Source organism: Lasioglossum baleicum, chromosome 9 (assembly GCF_051020765.1).
Source record: "Lasioglossum baleicum chromosome 9, iyLasBale1, whole genome shotgun sequence".
In the NCBI taxonomy this organism is placed as follows: Eukaryota; Metazoa; Arthropoda; class Insecta; order Hymenoptera; family Halictidae; genus Lasioglossum; species Lasioglossum baleicum.
In genome coordinates, this window is record NC_134937.1 from 15,959,147 (window position 1) to 15,981,621 (window position 22,475).

General features: G+C 39.8%; 1 protein-coding gene across 6 annotated transcripts in view; it reads right to left on the reverse strand.

The window, feature by feature from the left end:
* Ddr (discoidin domain-containing receptor 2) overlaps positions 1-22,475 on the reverse strand; it is a 334,142-nt gene that overhangs the window by 12,013 nt on the left and 299,654 nt on the right. For all 6 annotated transcript variants that reach the window (XM_076429974.1, XM_076429972.1, XM_076429976.1 and 3 more), the window contains 4 exons: positions 20,674-20,865; positions 15,740-15,832; positions 10,680-10,821; positions 380-529 (listed from right to left, as the gene is read on the reverse strand). In XM_076429974.1, the coding sequence (XP_076286089.1) occupies positions 380-529; positions 10,680-10,821; positions 15,740-15,832; positions 20,674-20,865 (577 nt within the window). The remainder of the gene's footprint in view (positions 1-379; positions 530-10,679; positions 10,822-15,739; positions 15,833-20,673; positions 20,866-22,475) is intronic.

Genomic DNA, 22,475 nt, shown 5'->3' on the forward strand with positions numbered 1-22,475 from the left:
GTGCATAGGATATATCGGTTATTTTGAGAGAACACCGATTACTTCATATCTTTTTCCTTCGCTTTAAGGAATCGTCAGACGTCTGAAATGTATACCATCATAATTTGCAATCAAATAAAACATTCATTTTTGACCCATAAAATGTAAAAATCGATAGATAATATTCATTTCTGGGGGCATAAACTACATCACCTACCACGTAGATTCGCTTACCATACTTTACTTAAAACTTCTAGCATTTAAAATAATTGGAAACTAATGTTTTGTAAAGTCTGTCTTAATAAATCATTTAAATATTCAGAACGTTGGTGGCTTGTTGATACGGCGAATTAAAAATAATTTGTTCAGTTTCTGTTGTGAATAAAATAACGATACTTACTCTCCGTTCGTCTTCCTGGTAAAAATATGTTGCATTCTCGACAATCCGATGGTCGGGAAGCTCCTCAAACGGTTGCTCTCTCGCGAACGATAATATCTCCCAGAGCGTCACTGCGAATGCCCAAACGTCGCTCTTCATCGTGTGCCTTCCCTGTTTACAACAGATTAATACAACTCATCAAACCCTTGTCAGTCACAATTCTCTTCCATACACAAATAATTCCATAATTTATTTAACACTTCGAGAAATTAAGTTTATTTAAAGAACTTAGTTTTTTCTAAGTTAAGGAACACAGATTTATACAATTCAAAATGCTAGATTTACTTTATCCGAAGTTTCGACGAAATATTTGCAATAATTTCGGTCGATAGCAATACATTCGACAATTTTTCTTTTCCAATTCCAGATCCAGCCAGAAACAAACGTAACGGGGTAAAACAATAAACAAGCAATTTGCTTTTAAAATATCAGGTGCTAAAATCGTGCGATTTCATTTCAACGTCGCGTCGCCTCTATTTCCGTTATAACGGATACCATTAAAAACGTATCAAACTGAAGCCCGTCGCGACTAGGCGAGGCAAAAACAATTTTATTAACACGCCACGCAACCCTTTCATATCGATACAATTTCCATCAGTATCCGATTCCGATAAAATCGATAGTTAAGGGGTAGATTGTCATTGGAAAAAAATATAGCAGTACCGAAATATTCTTGGATACGAGACAAATTGTCAAACAAAGAATTCGAGTGATCGAACACTTCGTCACGACAAAAGTAACAAGCAATTTCATAGGAAGTTAAGTATTAAAGTGCATCTTCAAGAAGGTTCATTATAGATGTTTTAAAAACACCATCTGGGCCAGGGCAGGAGTTTTTTGTAAGAGCTAGGGACTACTTCTTTGAATTGGATGGAGAGTCGTCTTTAAAAATACGGAACGCACTATTTGCGTCATTTGAATTTTTGGCGAAGGTTGAGGCGAGGTGGTTGGAAATCTCGTATGGATAGTTTAGAATTATTGTGTCAGGAGTGACGAGTGCGGGGATTTTCAATTGGTTTTTAGAACCATTGTATTATTCTTATTTTGTTCCATATGAGAGTGGTTCGGGTTGACGTGTTCATGGTATTAATGAAGTTATACCAAGATAATTTTTTAGTGTCCTTTTAGGGTTCGGCGTGCAGTTGCCCTCATTTTCTTATATATTCGAATGAGAGATGGTGTTTGTAGTGGTGGAATGTTTGTTTGTAGACTTGGACAGCTTTCAGGCATTTGTCATTCCACCATGGAACTTGATTTCTGTGAGGTTTGTTCAACGTTTTAGGAATGCATTCATTGGCAGATTCCATGATAATGTTTGTGGATGTATTTACTTTGATATTTATATCAAGAGAAGAATAGGAGGCGTTTAGAGATATTTGTGTTTCTATTTTATCTGTAAGCTGTTTGGATGGACCATCGAATTTACTTCGTTCTCTTCAATACTCTTTAAGGAATCAAAAGTCAACTCAATTTGTTGCTAACAAGAAAACAGGAATTCTCAAAGCACGGGATCTCCAAGTTGCGAGCAATATAGGAACAGATCATGGAACAAAATGGTCACTACATCAGCGAATAAAAATTCTAAATAGTGAAAGATCGTCTTGGATTTTCCCCGGGAATAAATGAAATTGTTTTCCGAACAACCTAATAGTTTAAAATGTGCACACAGCATTTTACCGGTACAAAATAATGTCACTTCTAAAAATGGTCAGAGATTACCGTATTTTTTTGCGTTCTATATGTACGGGAGCTCTTAAGTCTCGATCGCAGACGGAGTAATTTATACAGGAGCGTGCGGCGCCACGTAGTTCGACGAAGTTGGGGCGCGAATGCACCGCCGTGGAACGGTTACACGTCTTTGCCGTTTCCCTCGCATTGGCAGTGACGCGTCTTGCGGTTTCCCTGGCTGGCACGCGCGTATTTCTCCCGCCGCCGCGAAAAACCCGACCGACCGACCGGGGAAACGGTTTGGAAAATCGAGCGAAATTTCGAGTCGACCCCCGTCGAGTCGCGTCGCGTCGCGTCGCTCGTGAAATTCGCCGGAAAATCAACCGTCCGATTCCCGGCGATTAATTAATTCACCTATTCCAGCACCTAATCAATCAGCGGTGCTCGCGTTAAAATGCAACGAAGAGTCATAAATAAAACATTTCGTTCGCCGCGGAGGGCGGAGGGCAGAGAATCGACTCGGTAATGGCGTCGATTTTTCATTATCGTCAGATCCGAAGCGGAAAAATGAAGCGTACGACGGAGGAGCGACGGGAATGGAAGGCGGGGCCGTGAGACGATTTTCTCGTCACCTGGCCGTAAAGGTGCCATTCGAAGTTGAAACCGATTTACGGGGACGTCGAGCGCGCGCGGCAGGTGGTATCGTTGCTTGGCGAGAAATTACTCCGACGTAAGTGCTTTAGTTACGTAATTTCAGGGAACCTACACCATCCGAGGTGAAGACTGTACACGCACCCGGCGAGTTTACGGATCACGCGCTCCCCTGGAACCTTATAAACGTACTTCATTGTGCGGCGGGGCGCGCGCGAGCATACGTCTCGGATACGATTTCTAATTAGCTCGCTAACGTACTGCCTTCATACCAACTCGGAATCGACGGGAAAACGGACGAGTGAAATTTCAGAATCGTCTCAACCCCACCTGTCGAAAGAGTTATGGTTGAAGCTGTTAGGTTACTGGAAACTCGAGCATTTCTTCTTTTCACTCAAATGATAATGTGAAATGTTACATCTTACTACAGCCATATTTTTTTCCTTTTTTTCTTCCCAGATTTTTGCAAGTGAGTTGAGCAATAGTTGCCATTTTATCCTGGAAAAATTATACAGTCACGTATACAAACGTGTGTAGCTCTTATTGGGTGACTCTTTACAAGAAATTGTAAATGTAAATGTGAATTTTGTAAGATTCACAAATAGATTTGTGACAAATTCTTCGCGAAAAATTGACATCCTCTCTCTTTAAATTTACTATTTAACTGTTTCTGATGACTATCATGATGATAATCTTTTTCTAACTATTATAATTGTTTTCTCTAGTAACATTACAATATCAAAACGTGGTTGGACTTCTAGTTGTTTGAAAATCATACTGAAAAACTTTTCGCGAACAAGTTCACATGAAATTACAGCAGGAAGGGAAATATATCGATGTGGTGTGAAGAAAAATGAATAGAGATGTAGGCCACGTCGTACCGAATCACAAATATGTACTAGAAACACAATGGCACATCCATATGCATCACTACATTCCAATTCAATTTTCAAAAATATTTTTCTCCCGATCACTGCAGTATAGATCTCACGTTACATCGAATAAAGTTAATTTCAATGTGACAACTAACGTGAAATAAAGTGGAAACAAAATTATTGGTGATAGTTGAATTCAATACACAAAATATATTATGAATAAATAGAATTAGGAGATTGATATTAGTCGATTTCAGTGGATCGATCGAATCCTATCGCTTTACAGTATCGTCTCGAGAATTAGAAAAGAGAATTCGTTCCGCAGTGAGAAACGCTCCTTGGCTATTTACTTGCCAGCCACGCAACGGGTTTAATATCGAAGTGATTCGAGTCGAGCACTGGCTGTCGTAAAGTTTACGACAGGTCGATCGTGGGACATTAGTTCGCACCGACGTTCAACTTAATAAAGTTGAGCGTTAAATCATTAAATCGACGCTAATTCCGAATAATTCTTGAAACGGCGCAGCGTTTCGCGCGCCGAACTGGCCTCGTTTCATTAGCGCGGCACAATGGTGGAGACCCCGATAAACGATGGCAATAATGAAACATTAACGATCGCAGTCAATTTGAAATGACTACGTGAACGACCGGCAAAATACTATATCGACCGCTCGTTTCCCATTTACTCGAATTACCATTTAGCTATCAATTTGCTGCTGCACGGATTTCATTCATACGCGATTTCCGATGGTAATGGCCCCCTGTTGATAAGTCGATCGGCACTCGGATCTAGGAACGGAACCAGCTGAAACTGCGGCGAGATGAACGTTCGAGCGAACTTTGCTTTTAGCGTGATCTACTGTGTTCCCCCTTCGTAAAATATTCGCCTCGCCAAAAAGTCTTTCAGTATTTTTTGTTCTAGCAAGCTGAAATGCAATTCTCACTTTATTCAACAAAATTCGATTTTATTAAACTTGCTGCTTAACTGTATTTTTATTTATTTGGCGTTCTATTCAATTTATCTAGTATTCCAAATTTTTTTTAATACTCTATATATATAGATTTTATCTATTCATACCACTATTATTTTCATTATCTTAGACAACTTAATACTTCACAGCGTTTTTAATACTATTCCTCTTATAATAATCTTAATGCATTAAAACGGTTCAGTATTATCATTTTTATGTTGTGATAAGTCTTATTGGTCAATTGAATTCAATTTTTAAAAATTTCATGCCAACCTCTGGAGATATAATAATATTTCACAAACGTAACTCCCAACGATAGAAAAATATGACACTGCATTTTTTTAGTGACTTATTTAAAATAGATCATTATTATACGAATTCGTTATTGTAATTAGAATGTGCTGCAAATATTATATTCTCGTAAATGAGCAAAAGTGAACAAGATTAAAATGAATGACACAATATCTTTTCATACAACAACATACAACAATTTCTCTAAAATCATGATAAAGTTGTACACGTTTAAACTAACCATTTATTTTCCCCAACATAAAATACAAAAGCATTTAATCCTTATAGCACAGTACAATTTCGCGAATTCGTAACGTTTGCAAACGGTCAAAACACCATAAAGCAAACGTATCGAACAGATTTCTAGGTAATCGATTCTCAACAAGTTCAAGTGAACCACAATTCGAACAAACAACTCGACCACACCGATCCATTCGGTTTGAAGATACTGCGCCAATTGGAAAGAGTGTATAGAACGACTGTTTAGAGCTACCCGCCAAAGGACCATATAACTAGATACGTTTTGGAAAACCGTACGTTCAACCGGTTTCAGGGATGCTTGTGGCGTTTGAAATTAAAGGGAAGCGCCGCTTGAAATCCGTGTCCATACGCGTTTTAGAGAATACAATGCGCGGTTTCATTTCGAGAATTCTAAGGGGGTTTGTTGTTTCAAAGAGCCAATGTCAAAGGATCAGTTTCTTTAACACTGAAAATTGTATCCCGTGCACGCATTTTTCAATTTATTCATATACTAGCTTCATTGTATACCCTCTTTTACGTATTCAATGGGCAACATTCTTTGAATAACTTCGTTGAAGACTTTTTCAGAGAGACAAAATCAAAGTCTCACATTGTAGTTCAATAAACTTTTATTAGAAAACAGGCAACTTCGAAGATATTTAGTTTTCCTTCTAACCTGCGTGATATTTCATCAACTAGTTTAACATACAACTTTTACGTGAATTAAATGTGTTCAATCAGTAATAATGAAATGAAAATAAAAATATTTCAACATCAAATATTCGTCTGTGGTTCACAACGACTAGACTGTATACCTTGATACATTAATAAAAAGAAAACACTAATTTTATTTACCTCAAAGAGTCTCATTGAATGACAGAAGTAATTTCCCTGATTTGTTCATAAAATCACGTATTAAAATGGGAATTTACAAAAAGATTCACAATGTAGTAATGACATTTATTTGATCCACACACACACACACACACACACACACACATTTTCCGAATTAATTTAGCTATAAAAACCAATTAAAACTTCGGAACGTCGAAAATACTGGTATAAATTGGAATGAAGTATATACCTCATACGTGGATAGAAACGGAGTCTGATGTATTCAAGCGTGCAGCGTCGTGTCTGATCACTAGCTGGCTTATTCCACTTGTCGCGTACGGTTCACTCGCGACCCCGAAACACAGAAGAATCCACATTGTCGGAGGAGTGTCCGTATTCCCCGAGGAATGACTCGAGTTTCCGGGGATTCCCGAAGGATAAACACAGCCAATCTCGTTCTGTTCTTGAAACATTCGCGGAGAATCACTGGGACTGTCAACTGTGTATCCTCTAACAAGAATATGGAGTTAGGAGATGATTAAGAAACACTTCTCTGCACTTATTGTTAGTGTTAGACTCTTTCATACGAAAAATACAAATTCATTCTTGTGGTAATATTTTCGTTGCAAATACGGGTTTTATCATTGTATTTGCTTCATCCAATACTTTTTCGATACCATGATGCGTCTAGTTCAAACCAAATCCAGATAGAAGTTATAATCAACAGGTATATTCAATGAAGTTGAGTATTAAAAATAATTGTCATTTGATTCTATAAATTCCTCTGTGCAACTAAAAATCTTCGTAAACGAACACAGTAGAATTTATGACAAGGATAACTCGACTCTCTATTTTCTGAATTGCGCGATAGTAAAAATTATATTACTGTTATATTAATTATTATATTAGGAAAATTATGTCCCTCATTTTTTGGCTCTTTCACGAGCCTGCAAGGGCTTCTTGTAAGTGCAGCACAAAACATCCACAGTAGAATTCATGACAAGGAAACTAGATTCTCAATATTATACAGGGTGTTTCCTTTATCTCGAAAACTTGAAATGTCTCGAGAACTGAATCTATCAAAAACATTTTTCTCGAGATATTTAAATATTTCAAGATGAAGGAAACACCCTGTATACGCTTTAATTTCCCAATGAAGTGATAAATTGCAATAATAAAAATTATATTACAGAAGTGTGAAAATTGCAGCTAGAAGAATTCAAATTATTTATTGTTTATTATCACCCGAAAATTCATCCTTATTTTTGGATTTTTCAGAAACCTGCAAGGGTTTTCCTTGTAAGTAGAGGGACCGTGTCTGGATTGTCGGGCGGTTAAGTAGGAAAAATTTACTCGACATCGAAAACGAATTGCGGGAGTTCTGGAGGGAACGGGGGCTAGGTAACGGGCAGGGAAAAAGCCGCACCCTCGTCGGGACTTTTAGGGTCCCGCGATGACACGGGGAATAAGCTCGATTCGCTAATGCCGCTCGACCGCAGACAGTTCTAGCGGGATGAGGCTTCGCGGTTTCGCGGATCGACAGTCCGATGTCGGCCGGCTACGAACGAGAAATTAAAACCAGGATTCGTCGAATAAAATACGTCGGCCGCGGCCCCGTTCGTTACACTGGCATAACAAGCGCTGCCAATAAATCCACCGCGGCCCGGCTCTGCCGAATATGTTTTCTCGCGACTTCATCGCGTGCACCGGCCTCGACGCGAACCGCTTCATATTTCTTTCGGGAGAACGACGCGATAACTATCGACTCCTACCGGCCGCGAAAAAATGTTCGACTATGTTTGGCTTTGTGAACTATCGCGCGACATCCGTCTTGCTACTTTGAACATTCCCACGGTGCACATGGCGCAAAGCCATTAGATAAATTTCGACCCGGGGAACTTCGACGGGCGCGATTCGTCTCGATCAGCGTTAAACCTTCTACATATTTACAATGTTACGATTCCTGGGAATTATGGAAAGCTGAAAATTTATTTTCAAGGATGGTCGTCGATATTCTTGAAGACATTAATTTATAATTAGACTCGTGAGAGCTAGACAACCTGACAGTTTATCAGAGTTTTTCGTCATTACATTGTTTCGTTGTCCCGTAAAAACGTTATGTCAGAATTATTTATCAACCAGAAATGTTCAATTAAATGTCAGCTTTTATCGGAACGAGTCTATGTATGTAGAAGTTATTCAACATCCATAACATCCATTCAAAAGGCTAATATTTTATATTAATACTATCATAGAAATTAATAGGAATATTCTTGAAAATATAATATGTTACAAATTACAAATGAAGTGAAAATGTAATGCAGGGTGCGGCAAAAGTTCGGAAACTCTTTTTCTCGTGAGATATTTGCGAAAGAAATGTATCTTTTCTGTATATTTTTACAATCAGGGCGTCCGTCATTCAATTTGCTAGATGATTGTATAAGTGGTCTGTTCATTTGTTTTAAAGTAAAATGGACAAGCGTGAAGAAACGCGTGCTTCTATAATTTGAATAATTTCCTTACATTTGAAAAGTAAACGTCAAGTTGAGATCGTTCGTTGGATTATTCTGTGTGGGGGATTCTTGAGGCAAAAGCTTGTGCTAAACCTCACAACTCAGTGGAGTCGTTGAAGCGTGATTTGAAGAAAGCGTGGAACGAAATTGACGAAAATACGCTGCGTGCTGTGATTGATCAATTTCCGAAGCGTCCGAGGCCTGCTACAAAGACTTTGTAGAACACGAATTTTATAGATTTCCAATGTTATTATTGTCGTGTTCAATTTAATAAATAAAAATTTGGTTGCACAGTAATTATGTAGAAAGTTTTCAAACTTTTTTTCCGCACCCTGTAAGTACACCTGTAGTGGACCGTGAGATAAAAGACTGAAAACCAGGGGGTAATAATTTTTAAAATCACGTACAAAACGCATAAGGACACGTGCGCAAGCAGTCAAACAATTTACTGTTTTCCGCTCGCACGGAGATAGTACGCAGCAAATTGGTTACTAAAGATTGGAGTCGCGATCGTGATTAAAAAGCAAATGTTTCAGGTTATTAGCTACTTAATGCACCGTAATCTGTTCGCCCCCATTCTATCCCGTTCCCGACTGTTTGAATCCACTTCGAGTTCCTCCGATCCCCGTGGATCAGCGTGGATGGGTTTCTGAACAAGGAGGAAGGTTAAAATGGCTTCCAGCCGGATCGAGGCAGATTCGAGGTCGAATCAGGTCGAGACGCGCTCGGAAGCCAGCTATTAAACAATGATCGCTGTTGTTTCAGCTTGCTAAAACCGAGATCGACGAATCTTGAGAGCAAATATTGAAAAAAAACACACGCGCATACGCGCCCAGAGAAAAAAGCATAAAAACCGTTCATCTGTTCGAGTGCGAAAAGCGAGGCTTTGATTTCGAGCGTGCAAAACAACGGACGATAGGCATTCGCGAAAACCAAACCGAGTTTCATCGCACGGATGCGCAGCCACGGTCCATTTAAACGTCACTGACCGAAACGGTACGAAATAAAACCATTCGATCGCGCTCGCGGTTTTTTTTCCTTCCCCGACCTCGACTACCGATAGAAATCGTATACAATTCGTCCGTTCGGGTCTATCGTGTCGAAACTTAATTCGGTGAACGTTACCGGGGCGATTCGCATTAGGCTCGATAGGCTTAAAACACTACGATACTGAATTGTAGGCTGTGGACTCGGGAACTAACAGAAAAATATAAGTCCTGAAATAGATCGTTAACTATTTCTTCAGTTTCAGAGAAGAAATCGAATATGTAACAATCTTATGAACGTTAAATATGTTAAAACAAATACAAATTTTCTTCTCTCTTTCGTGAAATTATTGAGGCTAACCAGTTTTTTAAATTACAATCTTTTTCCGTGTGACATGGTTCAATAAATTTCATTATTGACACATTAAAAATCGTACTGGATCAAGTACCTAAATTCAATGTTCCCATTTTTGTAAGTCACTTTCAGGATAAGGTAGGTTTTATGTTAACAAATATTTCAAGTTGTACCAGAGTACTTGAAAATTGACTTAAAGTTATAATGCAACTATAAAGTTAATCAGCATGCTAACTAACATGAAAACGAAATTTGAATGCATTAAGGTGATTACTTGCTGCGGATACCATCGTGGGTAAGTTTCCTTCTACTCTAGGTTCGTAGTTCGTAGAAAAACTTTCGAACTAATTACCCCACTCTTATATTGACAGAGGTACTCCGTACCAACTAAAATTATTTGCTCGCTTAATGATACACGTGTTTCGATGTTTAAATCGAAAAAGTTGAAAAATGTAAACATTTCATTTATCACATCTTTATTTAATTTTTATCACATCTTGCAACGAGTGAATGGACATATGTCTGAAATTTCGGGATTGGAAACATTTAATCGAGTGCATTAAAAATTTCTACGGCTAGGGGAATGTCAGAAAATTAAATACATTTTAATAAAGAATTGAAATAGCAGAGATGCTAGGGAATTGCATTTACTTGTTATTAAAAGCACTCTAGTATAGTTAGTAGGTCTTTAGACATTTAATCGTGGATCGATATTAAGAAGAATGAATATGTTCGTACATCGTTAGATTTCCTTATAGTAAAGTTGCACCGTCCTGGATATTCGCGACAAGCTCACCCAATAGACCCGTTTGAATTATCGATACGGCCGCTCGAAATTCCGACCGACTGTCCCATCAAAGACTAATTAATTACTTACCATCAGCATGGATTCCCAAGCCATCCACCGAATTGGCAGTGCAGGTCGGCCCTCCACCCGGAAGTAGTCAGCGGCATAGGCATTCCTTCCGGAGCCAAGATCCGACACTTTCACCGAATAACCACGGCTCACCAAGCAGTTTCTGCAACAAGCCCATAACTGGTTCAACATCTCCATTTTTTTTCGCAACAGCTGATGCCCGAGCAGCTGCAGCAGTGCTGTATTTTTTATTTCGCCCACGTAAGCAGCGCTAACTTTTACAATCTTCACGAACACAGTAGTCTCCCCGTAACTGTCGCATCGTCTGCCGAGAGACAATTCTAGTAGAAGTGCTATATTAGTTGTAGTTTGCTGAACATAGTGTTTTTAGAGGTCCCCTACTGGTGTGGATAAAATTTTAACAGTTACGGTAAAGACCTCTGCGACAGTTATGGAGAGAATACTATACATATAGGAAATACGCTCGCGTGTATTTCTCAGCGGTTAATCCGTTTTCCATTTGGCTCTCGTCATTCGTTCGATCCTGTTATTTTTGTAGATACTTCGAGTAGAGCAACTACAACAGAAGAGGGAGCAGATTTCACGAGACAATCCGTCTGCAAGGCCGAGTAGATTATTTTGGTTCCCCTATCCTGTCAGTCGGAGATACGTGGACAAGTGCTTAGCACACGGTTCACAAATCTCGAGGGGGATCTAACTTCTCCGAAGATCTTGCTTCGGTCGGGGCTTTCAACTCGATGCATCAGGTTTGCCCATAAGCAATGTCGTCTTTCCATTCTAACTTCCTGTAGCGGTGTCAATTCAACGGTTTGCTCAATAGCATCTATCAATTCTCGAATATCGTACCGTCAAACGAATTCCTATCTAACGTGATATATCCAGTTTTGCACGGTCAGTGAATGCAATCCAATTTCTTTCTTCAGATACTTTCTAAATCTTTCTTCAGCTTCTTAAATTATACTATTATTTATTGAAGAAGTTCTATAAGTTGCCGTCGAGGCTGTACCTGATCACTACACTGCGGATTTTATGCATTTACGAGAAAATTGAATAGGAGAAACATAAAACACACAGGGAAAATAGAATAACTTTATAATATTGTCATTACTACACACACAAAAGCAATAAATGTCAATTTTATTCCAGTTTGTTGCGTTTATTATTATTATATTATTTGAGATGTGCCCCAATGTGCCAAGGTTTATACATTTTATTTGTAAACGCGCGAATTTCGTTTAGAACATGAATAATCCTCTACAATAACGTTCTACAAATGATAAACAGATTGCAGAACTTTGCGCAAATTTTCCGTTTCATTACTTAATAAAATACAGAATAAAGGAACAACAGTCTTTCCTCAAATAAAAAAGTGCTCCCGGTCAAAATAAATTAAAAATCGTCATATATTCTCTATTTGGGTAATATACAGGTTTCCATAAAGATCCGCAGTCCAGTGACGAATTAAAATCGAATTTTTACTATTTATGATTTTCACAACTAGTTTTGTTACAACTATTTCCGAGCATATTTCTCTGAAGTTCGTCCATCCCATCGCACCAAATAACTAACAGCTTAGCCAGAAGATGAAAGAGGATGAAGTCTTTTGAACAGAGTCGAGACACCGGCGGCGTCTGAATGTTAAAATCGTGGGAATAGTTACGAGCGGTATAGAGTATATTCGAAGCTCACCACTTTACACGGTGGTAACTATCACGTGGAACGTTTTTCTCTAAAGGAAATCCTTGGTCCCCATCTTGCTCTTTTGCGTTTCCGCGCGCGTTAAAGCCACGCCTGGCGGAGCGATGCATTCTGGAGGACCATTTGGAGGCTCGCAAAGCGGGCGGCTTTTAAGCGGCTCGCGGCGGAAAGGTTCCGAGCACGTCGGAAGCGATGGTCGTTCGAAGTTTCGCGCTGATTTGCACGTAAAACCGGGCGTTTATCGTATGCCGTGGCGGATGAAGGAACAGTTTAGTAGCTACCGCGACGCTTTTATTTTACGCCAGCCGCGGAGCACTGTCGGCTCTCGGATTTCCGACAAGCTTGCTGACAATATTCTACTGCGATCGGTTAAGCTCTCCTCGCACATCCAAAATCAAAGCTATACAATTCTTGCGCATATTTAGAAACGAATTTAACATATTTTCTAATTTCGAAAACATGTGTCTAGATCACTGGTTCTTAACCGGTATTCCGCGAACTTTTTACAAATGTTCTGCGAAATTCCGCGAAATAAATTATATATATTTAGTAATATATTTTCTAAAATATATTTATTTCTACGCAGGATGTTACTGTTTGTTTTTTGGATCATTAATTTTGGTGTTACGCAAATTTTTCATATAATCACAAGTGTTCGCTGACTTCGAAAAGGTTAAGAACCACTGGCCTAGATTCACTAATCATTACGTGGACTTTAGAAATGTACCTCGAAAGTGCAATAGTTCAACAAAATCATATTTGATATTCGTCTCTATCGAAATGGTAAATAGAGACGTAATGAGATAGTATAATTTTAGATACACATTATATAATTATTAGTATAAATTTGAGTGGCTGCGTTAACCCCAGTAGTTGATTCAATGATTAAAGAATATAAATATTATATATTAATTGCAAACTCTGCCGTTCTGCTGTTCGAAATAATGATTTTATCAAAAATTGTTTAATAAAGATATGCTTTAATCTGCGTAAGAACACCTCATCGACACTAGACTAAATTTTAGAAAGGCAGTAGTCTTTTGAAATCGCAAGATCGTCTAAGAAAGAAAGCCTAATTTTTGAAGTTGTGGAATAAAGAGGGTCTTTAAGCGCGAGTTGGAGGGACGAGTGGTTCGCGCGTTTTGGAAAATTTTATTGATTTAATTAATCTCTGAGCGCGGCGGAAGGACAACAGGGGAAATGCGTTTGACGTTCAATTGCGCGGTGAAATGACGAAGAGCGCCACGCCGCGCTGTCGGTATAATGTTCACGCTTTGTTCGCGATATTAATTACAAACAATCGTGCTCATTACGCGCGCAAACGAGCTCGACATGATTAGAGTATTCGAAAGGATCGGTCGCGGGTGCACGTTCGGGTTCCGGATACCCGTTTGCGTTAACAGGGCCGTTAAATGTTTTGTGAGTCTGTTTGCCCCCTTCGTAGCAGCGGAATCGCGAGGGTTTTTCTCGCGGCGGGTTTCGCGGCAGGCGATAATGCGTGCAAATTGTTTGCGCGATTTCGATGTTTAATCGCCGGAGAGGAGTCAAAGGGTGTGCCAGTTCCGCCGTTTCATATACACGGTTTTATTTGCCGTTTGGCCGGCCGATTATTGGCACCGTTCGGCTCAACACTCGTTTCTATAAATCAACAGGCAATTAATTTCAGCGCAGCTCGCGTAGTTACGCGTTTATGCGCGACGACGACCTCCCCCCCCCCTCCCCGTCTGCGACACGGCGCATTATAATTAAACTTTATGATTAGAGTTAATAATTCGAACACGTGACCCACCCCTGCTATCCCACCGACGTGTACAGTTTTAATGGCGCTGCCAGGCCGAAGCAACTGTGTCCCCGACACGGAGTTTCTAAATCAAACCTGCGGCGCGGCGCGGCACCGAGGTCTGAACGAACACCAGGGTGCTACAGTCTGGTCAACTTGTACGCAGAATATCTCGGAAATTTCTCCATTCAAGCTGGAAACACCCTGCTGAAAAGCTGATCAGTCTCCAATTTCATAGAATTTCACAGATTTGAAATGTATTGAAGACAATGTTTTTATTTGTGTGGAAATAGAAGCTGTCGTTTTTTAGTAGGATTTTATAAGTTCTCTACCTCGTTTTTACCCGTCTGGTGATTTCATAATTAAAATTCACTTTACAGTGTTCTAAAAATTAAGTATTTCTATCAATTGATTTTTTATTCTTGCCATGTGATTTTCTTCAAAGCTGAAATGATAAAGAATTTTAGTCTTCAATGGATTATCAAAAGAAAAAATTAATCAATATTAAGGTTAATATTTGAAAACATGATTGAAACATTCTGTTTGAAATCTTCATCATACGTCTGGCACTGAACTGACTTGAAACGAGTCTCTACCAGAGCCGTTTTATACTGTTTCGAATAACCTTTAAATTTAATTCATGCAAACTCCAGCTCTAAAAGAATCAATATATTTGAAGTAATGGTGACTCGATCTAAGCTCGGTAGAATGTACGGCGAGCACGAAGTTACTTTTATATTTGAAAAGTTTTCTGCTATCGTCTCCGCTAGAGTCATTTACATCTGATAACATAGAAAATATGATATTGCGAGAAAGAAGCAATTTAAGTTTTTGAAATTATATCTGATATGTACTTCGTTCAATTAAGGGCTGGATAATTTGACAGGTCTGCTGACTCGGGTGTCTATTCTGGTTGGATTTAGACAAAACGAGAAGAAAAATTAACGTCCATATAAGAATAACTCTTTAAACTTGCATTTACATTATAAAATTAATCAGAAGGATTAATTTCAAGGGTTTAGGAATCCTCATTATTCCATCGAATTATTTAAAAGTGATAAGATAGATACACATCAAATACAAATTTTCTAAAGTGGTACCTAACTAAACAACATTGTAAAGCAAAAATGAGAAGGAGTCATTCTACACTTGAAATTCCATCTTCGAGATTACGAAGTTACTAAACAAAACTCGAACAGCAGTACCTGCAACGCCCTTCTAATATAATATAAACGTGTTTCTTGCACAAGATGTCTGAAAACTAACCGGGACAACTAATAGAATTAATGACCCAGGAAACCGACATCGCTTTCCCGGCAAACCCCAATGCCTGCACCGCCACAGATACGAATATCCATCTCCCGATTCGAAGTTGGAACTTTTGGCACGTTAAAATTGTCGACTTCGACGGTAACCTCGGAACCGTATCAGCTCGCGGTTGTTTTCGCCCTGGAGAAAACGCGTTTTCCGGTTAGCTTTCTCCTCAAAGAGCAGGGGAACCAGGCTGTACCGTTGAACGAATGACTGATCGCCGAAGTTAGTCTTAAAGTAATCTATGAGAGGAGAGACTGTCTGTCGTTACCTTGTGGCGAGATCCCGATGCACGAAGTCCATTTCCTCGAGGTGTTTCATGCCGGATGCTATTTGCGTGGCCATGTAAACCAACGTGCCGAAACTGCAACACGAAGAACCTTGGTGGAGGCGGTTCCATCTTGAAGTTTGCTCCTCGAAACTCTACCCTGTGTCTATGTGTGTACGCGGCTCTCCGCGTGTACGTATCGCGTTATGTACACGACCGGTCGTTTGCATCGGCTCGCAATACCGCAAATGACGACGCTTTAAAGTACAGTCGGACGCACGTCGACCGACCATTTGCATTAACAACAAAAGCCCGGCGCAGATCGATCGTTTCCCCGTTCATTTCTCTTCACCATAGAAATAAACTTCGACGGGGTTTTTTCTCTTCCCTTTCACCCCCCTCCCCCTCCCCAACTATCGGCTCCCCTTTTTTTCCACTGCCTTCATTCGAAACGATAGCAACCGACTAGTCAATGAACCCTTTTTCGGTTAGAATCGGCCGCTCGCGATACCATTATTCTCGAATATCGTCGTTACACGGCACGTCGCCGTTTAAAGGGGGCGCATGCTCTCGGTTTCATGGAAAAAGCACGTTTTTTTTCTCGAAACGCGTGCACCGAAAACTACTAAGCGAATCGATGTTTTGCTTGGAAGAACGCAATTTCGAATGCACCGACTCCAAAAAGTAGTTGAACCTATTTTCGAAACATTTTTCATGCGATGTTTGTGCATTTGATTTATTTTAAAGCTTGAAGCTTCTACATTTGCAAGCCATTGTTCATTAGACAGAAACTTCCCTAGAAACATTACCAAATTTTGTACCCGAATAAATCTACGATGCATTTGATTATTTGGGAAATGTATCAATTTGACCATAAAAAATCGACACGATTTTAGATTTCGAAAAATAATACAGATACAATAATACAAAAAATTTCAATTAAACTCTCCAATTTCTATTTTTCCGTTTCATAAAAAACGGGATATAAATCGATGAAACAGTGATCGAAACTGTATTGAGGGACACGAGGGTGACGATTCTCCCTTTACAATCACAGACTCTAAGATTTTTTTTAATTTATAGAGGTTCAAAGATCGACAAGTTTCCTGTTATAATTCAGAGCCTTTTTAATTTTATACTCATCCCAGCATGCGCCCTCTAATGGCGGACACTGACGCAACAAGAAAGGCTCCGAGCTGTACAACGTGGCCGACTCTCTTCCGGTTAACATTGTCGTAAGCGGATTACGCGGTGGAACAGATTTATTTGGCCGCGGGATAGCCACGTCAACGGAACCTGCGTAAATATTGTTGGACGCGGGTGTTCATGAAGAGCGCCGATATATTTCATTCGGATTCAGCGCAAATTCCCTTTTTTTCACATGCTCACCCCCACCCCGGACCCGAAAAAACACACCGGGACGCGAGGTTTCATTGTTTTCTTTCGCGGAATATTGGCCGGCGATTTTTGCCGCGACAGGTATTCCGCGGGCAACACGAAATTTCAATTAGTGTGCGTTTATGTAACAACGGGAGTAATGTTTCCGGCGGAACGTTCCGGTGAAAATTTATCGTTGTCGATGTGGGGTGATTTTCGGCATCGTTGACGGAAAACGGGGCACCCCCTGGTTGAAAATTGATCGACGAAAATATGGATCGGAAACCGCTTCAGGAATCCCGAGACCGTGCGTTCCGCAAAACGCGGTCGACCCTCCGCACAACGATCGCGCAGACCGAATGGGAAACTGTTTCGTTTGTGTTGACGGTTTAATTAACAGAATCAAGTAACTTGAACTCGACGCCAGAACAGTAATCTAATTCTGTCTGTTCCAGAATTGATTTGCTTGATGGAGGCTGGTTTGCGACCGGACCGATCCCTGTCAAACCACATGTTTTTGTTTTTGCATAAACTCTTCTCCTGTATCCCGTTCCCTGCGGTAACTCGATCTGGAATTGCATGTTACACTATGTCTTCAGTATACAGAGGGATGGAACACAGGGGGTGATTCTACACGTAAAAATAAGTCGAACGAAAGGAACAACATTTTTTCGTCTGATACATCGTTTTTGATCTGACGAAATCTCATAGGAGAAATTTCGTGTCTGACCATGACCAACTAATTTTATTTCCTGCATATATTAAGGCGGTAGACTCGTTTCCAGGATTGCAAGGGTGCGGGATTCACGTTCTCATTTCTCGATAATGCAAACACGGGGTTTTTCAGTAGTTAAAAACGCTAGATAAATGATCGATCTAGGGCGGTATTTCCCTCAAAAGATCTATTTTTTCGTTTACGAGGTGTAATTTGCCTTATTCGGCAGCATGTAGCTATGGAAATAGCTTCCAAATAATGCAAATTACGCTGCCGAATAATGCAAATTACGCCTCGTAAAAAAATAGCGTCCCAGATCGATCTTTTAGCTAGTGTTCTTGACTACTGGAAACCCTGTGTTTGTATTATCGAGAAATGAGAAGGCGAATCCCGCACGCTTGCAATCCTGGAGAAAGGAGTCTAAAGCACGCGAACCCGGCGGATCTTTATATTCGATTTTCTCAAAAACGGGGCGTCAAATGTAAACAATGGTATTTGTTTCTTTTCGACTTATTTTTACATGTAGTATTACCCCGCCTAGTAGCGAGGCCTCGATATAGTAGACGTGGGAGATTTCATACAGTTGATTAGTTACCTCGATAGTTTCAGGCTTTTCCAATTTCGTTTCGTGTCGTGCCACTACCGAGGCTCTACTGTACTTTGATTATCATCGAGTAACCCACGAAGTAACAAATTCGCCAAAAAATACACAGTCTAGTAGGATAAACTGTACAATGATTGGCACCCTAAGCCAAAATCGTAGTAAAAATCTTTTTATCTTCTTTTGAAATGTTTACGCGAGCTTAACTTGCTATTATTATAAGCTAATAGAGATTTTTCAGCAAATCGAACAGTTTTACGAGCCATAAATCTCTTATTGTAAAATATATTCAGTGAATAACAATCGTAAGACAAATAGTACAGTCATATACGCACTTATTACATCTGTAGTACAGTCCGAAATTAAGTTGTAAAGCGATAAAATATACTTACTCGTAACGAAAATTTTAATAAAACGCTATTTACACTGCACTGTGGTCATCCGTTGGTCTTACTGGATGTACCAGCGTTGCTAACAGTAATATGTGGAACTTTGTTATGAAAACTTACAACGTTGCTTTGAAACATAAATAAGAAGCAATATAGAATGATTTTTTATACCAGGGAATTCTTAATATTTGCCGTTTAAATCAAAAGTGCCAATAACTACTGCAGTGCCAGCAATAGTACAGTTTACCCTAATCATTTTGCAATCGTATCGTGCAACTACCGAGGTTCTACTGTACTTTGATTTTTTATCAAGGTAAAAATTCGCGAAAAAGTCGGCAATCTGGCAATCTGTTTGCAATCGTCTCGTGCAAGTTACTTGAAAGTTGCGTGAAAAGAAGCATCGATTGAAACGTTGATTCGAGTGCATGATCAATGCCGGCGAAGATAAAGAGCGATCGTTCCTCTTGATGGTAGCTGGAAAAACGAGTCGCGCGGGAAAACACGGTCCGCCGACAGCTGTCATCAGCACCGATGATCTTCTCTGTCGTTCACCTTTCATTTTCAGCCGATTTCTCGTATTTCGAGCACTTCCGACTGATTCGCGGACACGCCGCATTTCCACACGCGCCTCGAACGTGATTGGAACTGACGTTCCTCGCAACGATAAAATCGAAAAATTGGGTTCATTGTTCTCGGACGGGAGCCATCGTTAGCTAGAATATCATTCGACACGCGCATGATGGAGCGACAAGAAAAATCGCCGTTGTTTCATTTTCGCGATTGGACACGCGCGTTACAACGGGGAGAACGCCGCGCCCGCCGCTACCTCGCTGCCGAATGATTAAAAAGTCAAGCATCATCCGACGGCACGGTTAACTGACACATTGTAATATATGAAACTAATTTGCCCCGCGTGTACGAACACTGCGAAATGCCCGCTGGAAAATTGCCCTGCCTCGATTATCGGTAAAAAGGTTATTTATTTGAAGCTCGACTGTTTTTTGTTCAACCGGCTACCAATCGGCGTCCATTAATTAAAATTTTTATTTCGTTCGCATTGCATCACCCTGGTCGATTCAATCTTCTTCCACTTAAAATTCTTTTCGCGTGCCATATTCACTTTCACTTTCAATAAAATTGAAAGTAAATTTTATTATTATTATTTGTAAGAATTGTATACTGAGTCTCGCGGTGTGTCAATTTGATTTTTCTGATAATCACCTTTTAATTAGTGGATATTTCGGAAGAGTCTGTGTTGTAAATTTTGATTTTTGTATTTTCTATAATTCAGCTGAACGTTGTATAATTCTCAACATTGTATCTCATTCTAGTTCGCTGTATTTTAATGTGTAACATTTAGAAAAGCAGAACAATTGATTTGTTGGAATTTCATCTCCGATCATTTCCAAGCACTTGTTGCTTCAAAATAGATATTGTGACACATGTTACCTCAGTCACGAGAAACAATGTATTCTTCTGTGGGTTGTATTTTTGAATATTAGATCATCTGCATTCTACATTGATTACAATTATCCCTCTGCATTCTATACACAATAAAAACTCTAATTGTGTAAAATATCTTTAACCACCTTCCACTAACGATGTCATATCTTAAAAATCGATTACTCGAGTCTTTTCAAATGAAACACTTCAAATCAATAATACAGATACACGAGATATCTTGTCCATAGCATCGTACGTATGACATGATGGTGACGAGATATCTCGTCTGTAGCCTCTTCGACATCGGGAAAACGAGATATCTCGTCCATTGTAGCGAAAGAGATAATCCCCGTTCCCGTCTGGGAAGCGATATAAAATTGTTTCCACGTAGGAAGATTGTAATTAGTCGTACCTGAGGGTCTTAGCAGTGTGCACGGTGGACGTTTCAGCGATGTGGCTCTGCAAATATTGATTTAAATCCCCGTACTCGCCGTTTTCCGATACGATGCACATGGGGTCGTCTTCGAGGCTGGCACCGAGTAGCCGCGCGACATTCCGATCGGCCAGCCGTGCCAGTCTTTTTGCTTCCTGTTGAAATTCTATCCTGGAAAATACACAGGACACTCGGAAGTAATATCTTTATAGTCGGATGCCCTGCCGACCGGCTTGCTATTGAATACGGGCACACGTATACATATACTTGAAATAATGCAAGCACTTTGTCCGTGTATTGCATCGTCGTGTTCCTCGAGAGCTTGTCCGTCCATCTCTCCTTCCTTCTCTAACGAAAACGGCAAGCAGCAGAACGAGATAGAGGAGGGTGGAGGAGAACCAGGGAAAAAACAGAAGGATAGGGGAGGGATTGTAGCCGGCAGAAGCTACGTAACGCGCAACCCACGGATAACAACTACCGAGATTATCGTTTCGAGAACGCTTGTGAGTTTCATGTTTAATAGAGCTCTCCCGTTGTTTCGCTTGTCTAATATTTATGATCCGGATAACAGAAAGCCCGATGGTTCTGAGCCCCCTGAGGACTGCTTATCCCTGAAGCCGAGCATCTTGAATCGATTGACCCGCGAACGCAGCCTGTGCATTTTTACTTTGTGCAATTGACGGCGACCCATTCGTCATCAGGGAAGCTAAAATTTTCTTTAAGAAATTTTAAAAAGCCAGAAAAGTCGACTCCTTTCTTCACGTTCGATGAATTTGTACACATCAATTTTTGTCTTTCAAAGAAAGAATTTCATACCATTCCTTTCCAGCACCCTTGACTTGACTGCAGATTTTTATGCATTTATGAAGAAATTGATTGGGTGAAATGGTTAGAAAAATTTAAGAATATTGTAATGTTGTTTTTAATGCAGCGCAATCATTAAAGGATGAAATGAATTTTTATTTTCCTCCTGCTTCCCACAATCAATGCAGAAGATTTTTATTTTGCATAAAGATCCGCAGTCTATTAATGACCTATAATTAATCAGACGATAGCGTTACAGTACTCTATATATTTTCTAAAAAATCTGAAATTCGGTTGCTCTACGCTAGGCTTTTAATTAAGAAACTTTATTACGAGTCGAGCAATTTTGAGCCGCAAAGAAGTTCGCGACTGTAACTGCGCTTGTGGTTCGGCGTGCAAACGGGAAAATGCGCGTCCCTGGAGATCAACGCAAGAGTTTCGGGAAAAGGAAAACAAAATAAAACTTTCCGCCACGCCGGTGCAGAGGAAATTATGATCTTGTAAAGCTTTGCTAGATCTGCTTCCTTAATTTGTTTAGATGCCAAACAAGCGTAACGACGAAACAGAAACTCAAAGCGCGTTTGAAAAATTCTGAGAAACGTCTGACGCCAGAGATGAAATACTGACGAATCTATAATTACTATACCGTGGATGAAGCAGTATAAAAACTTTCAATACAAAAAGGTTAAATGAAAATGTATTCCTACTTTTTATCATTTTAATAAGTTGAAAATAATGTAAGAACTGCGCTCAAATTTATGTCTTCACAATTTTGTATTTCTCCCATTCATTTTTATGATAAGTGCATCAAATCCGCAGTATAATCATTCCAAAGGGACAAGAGGCGTTGCCATAAGCGAATGGCTTGCCCCGGGCTCGCCAAACTTAGCTCATTTATGGATAAGACTATGGACAATATTCCAATATTGATTAGATCGCCGCAGCGTTGTCAAAACGGCAGTAAATAAATCATTTAA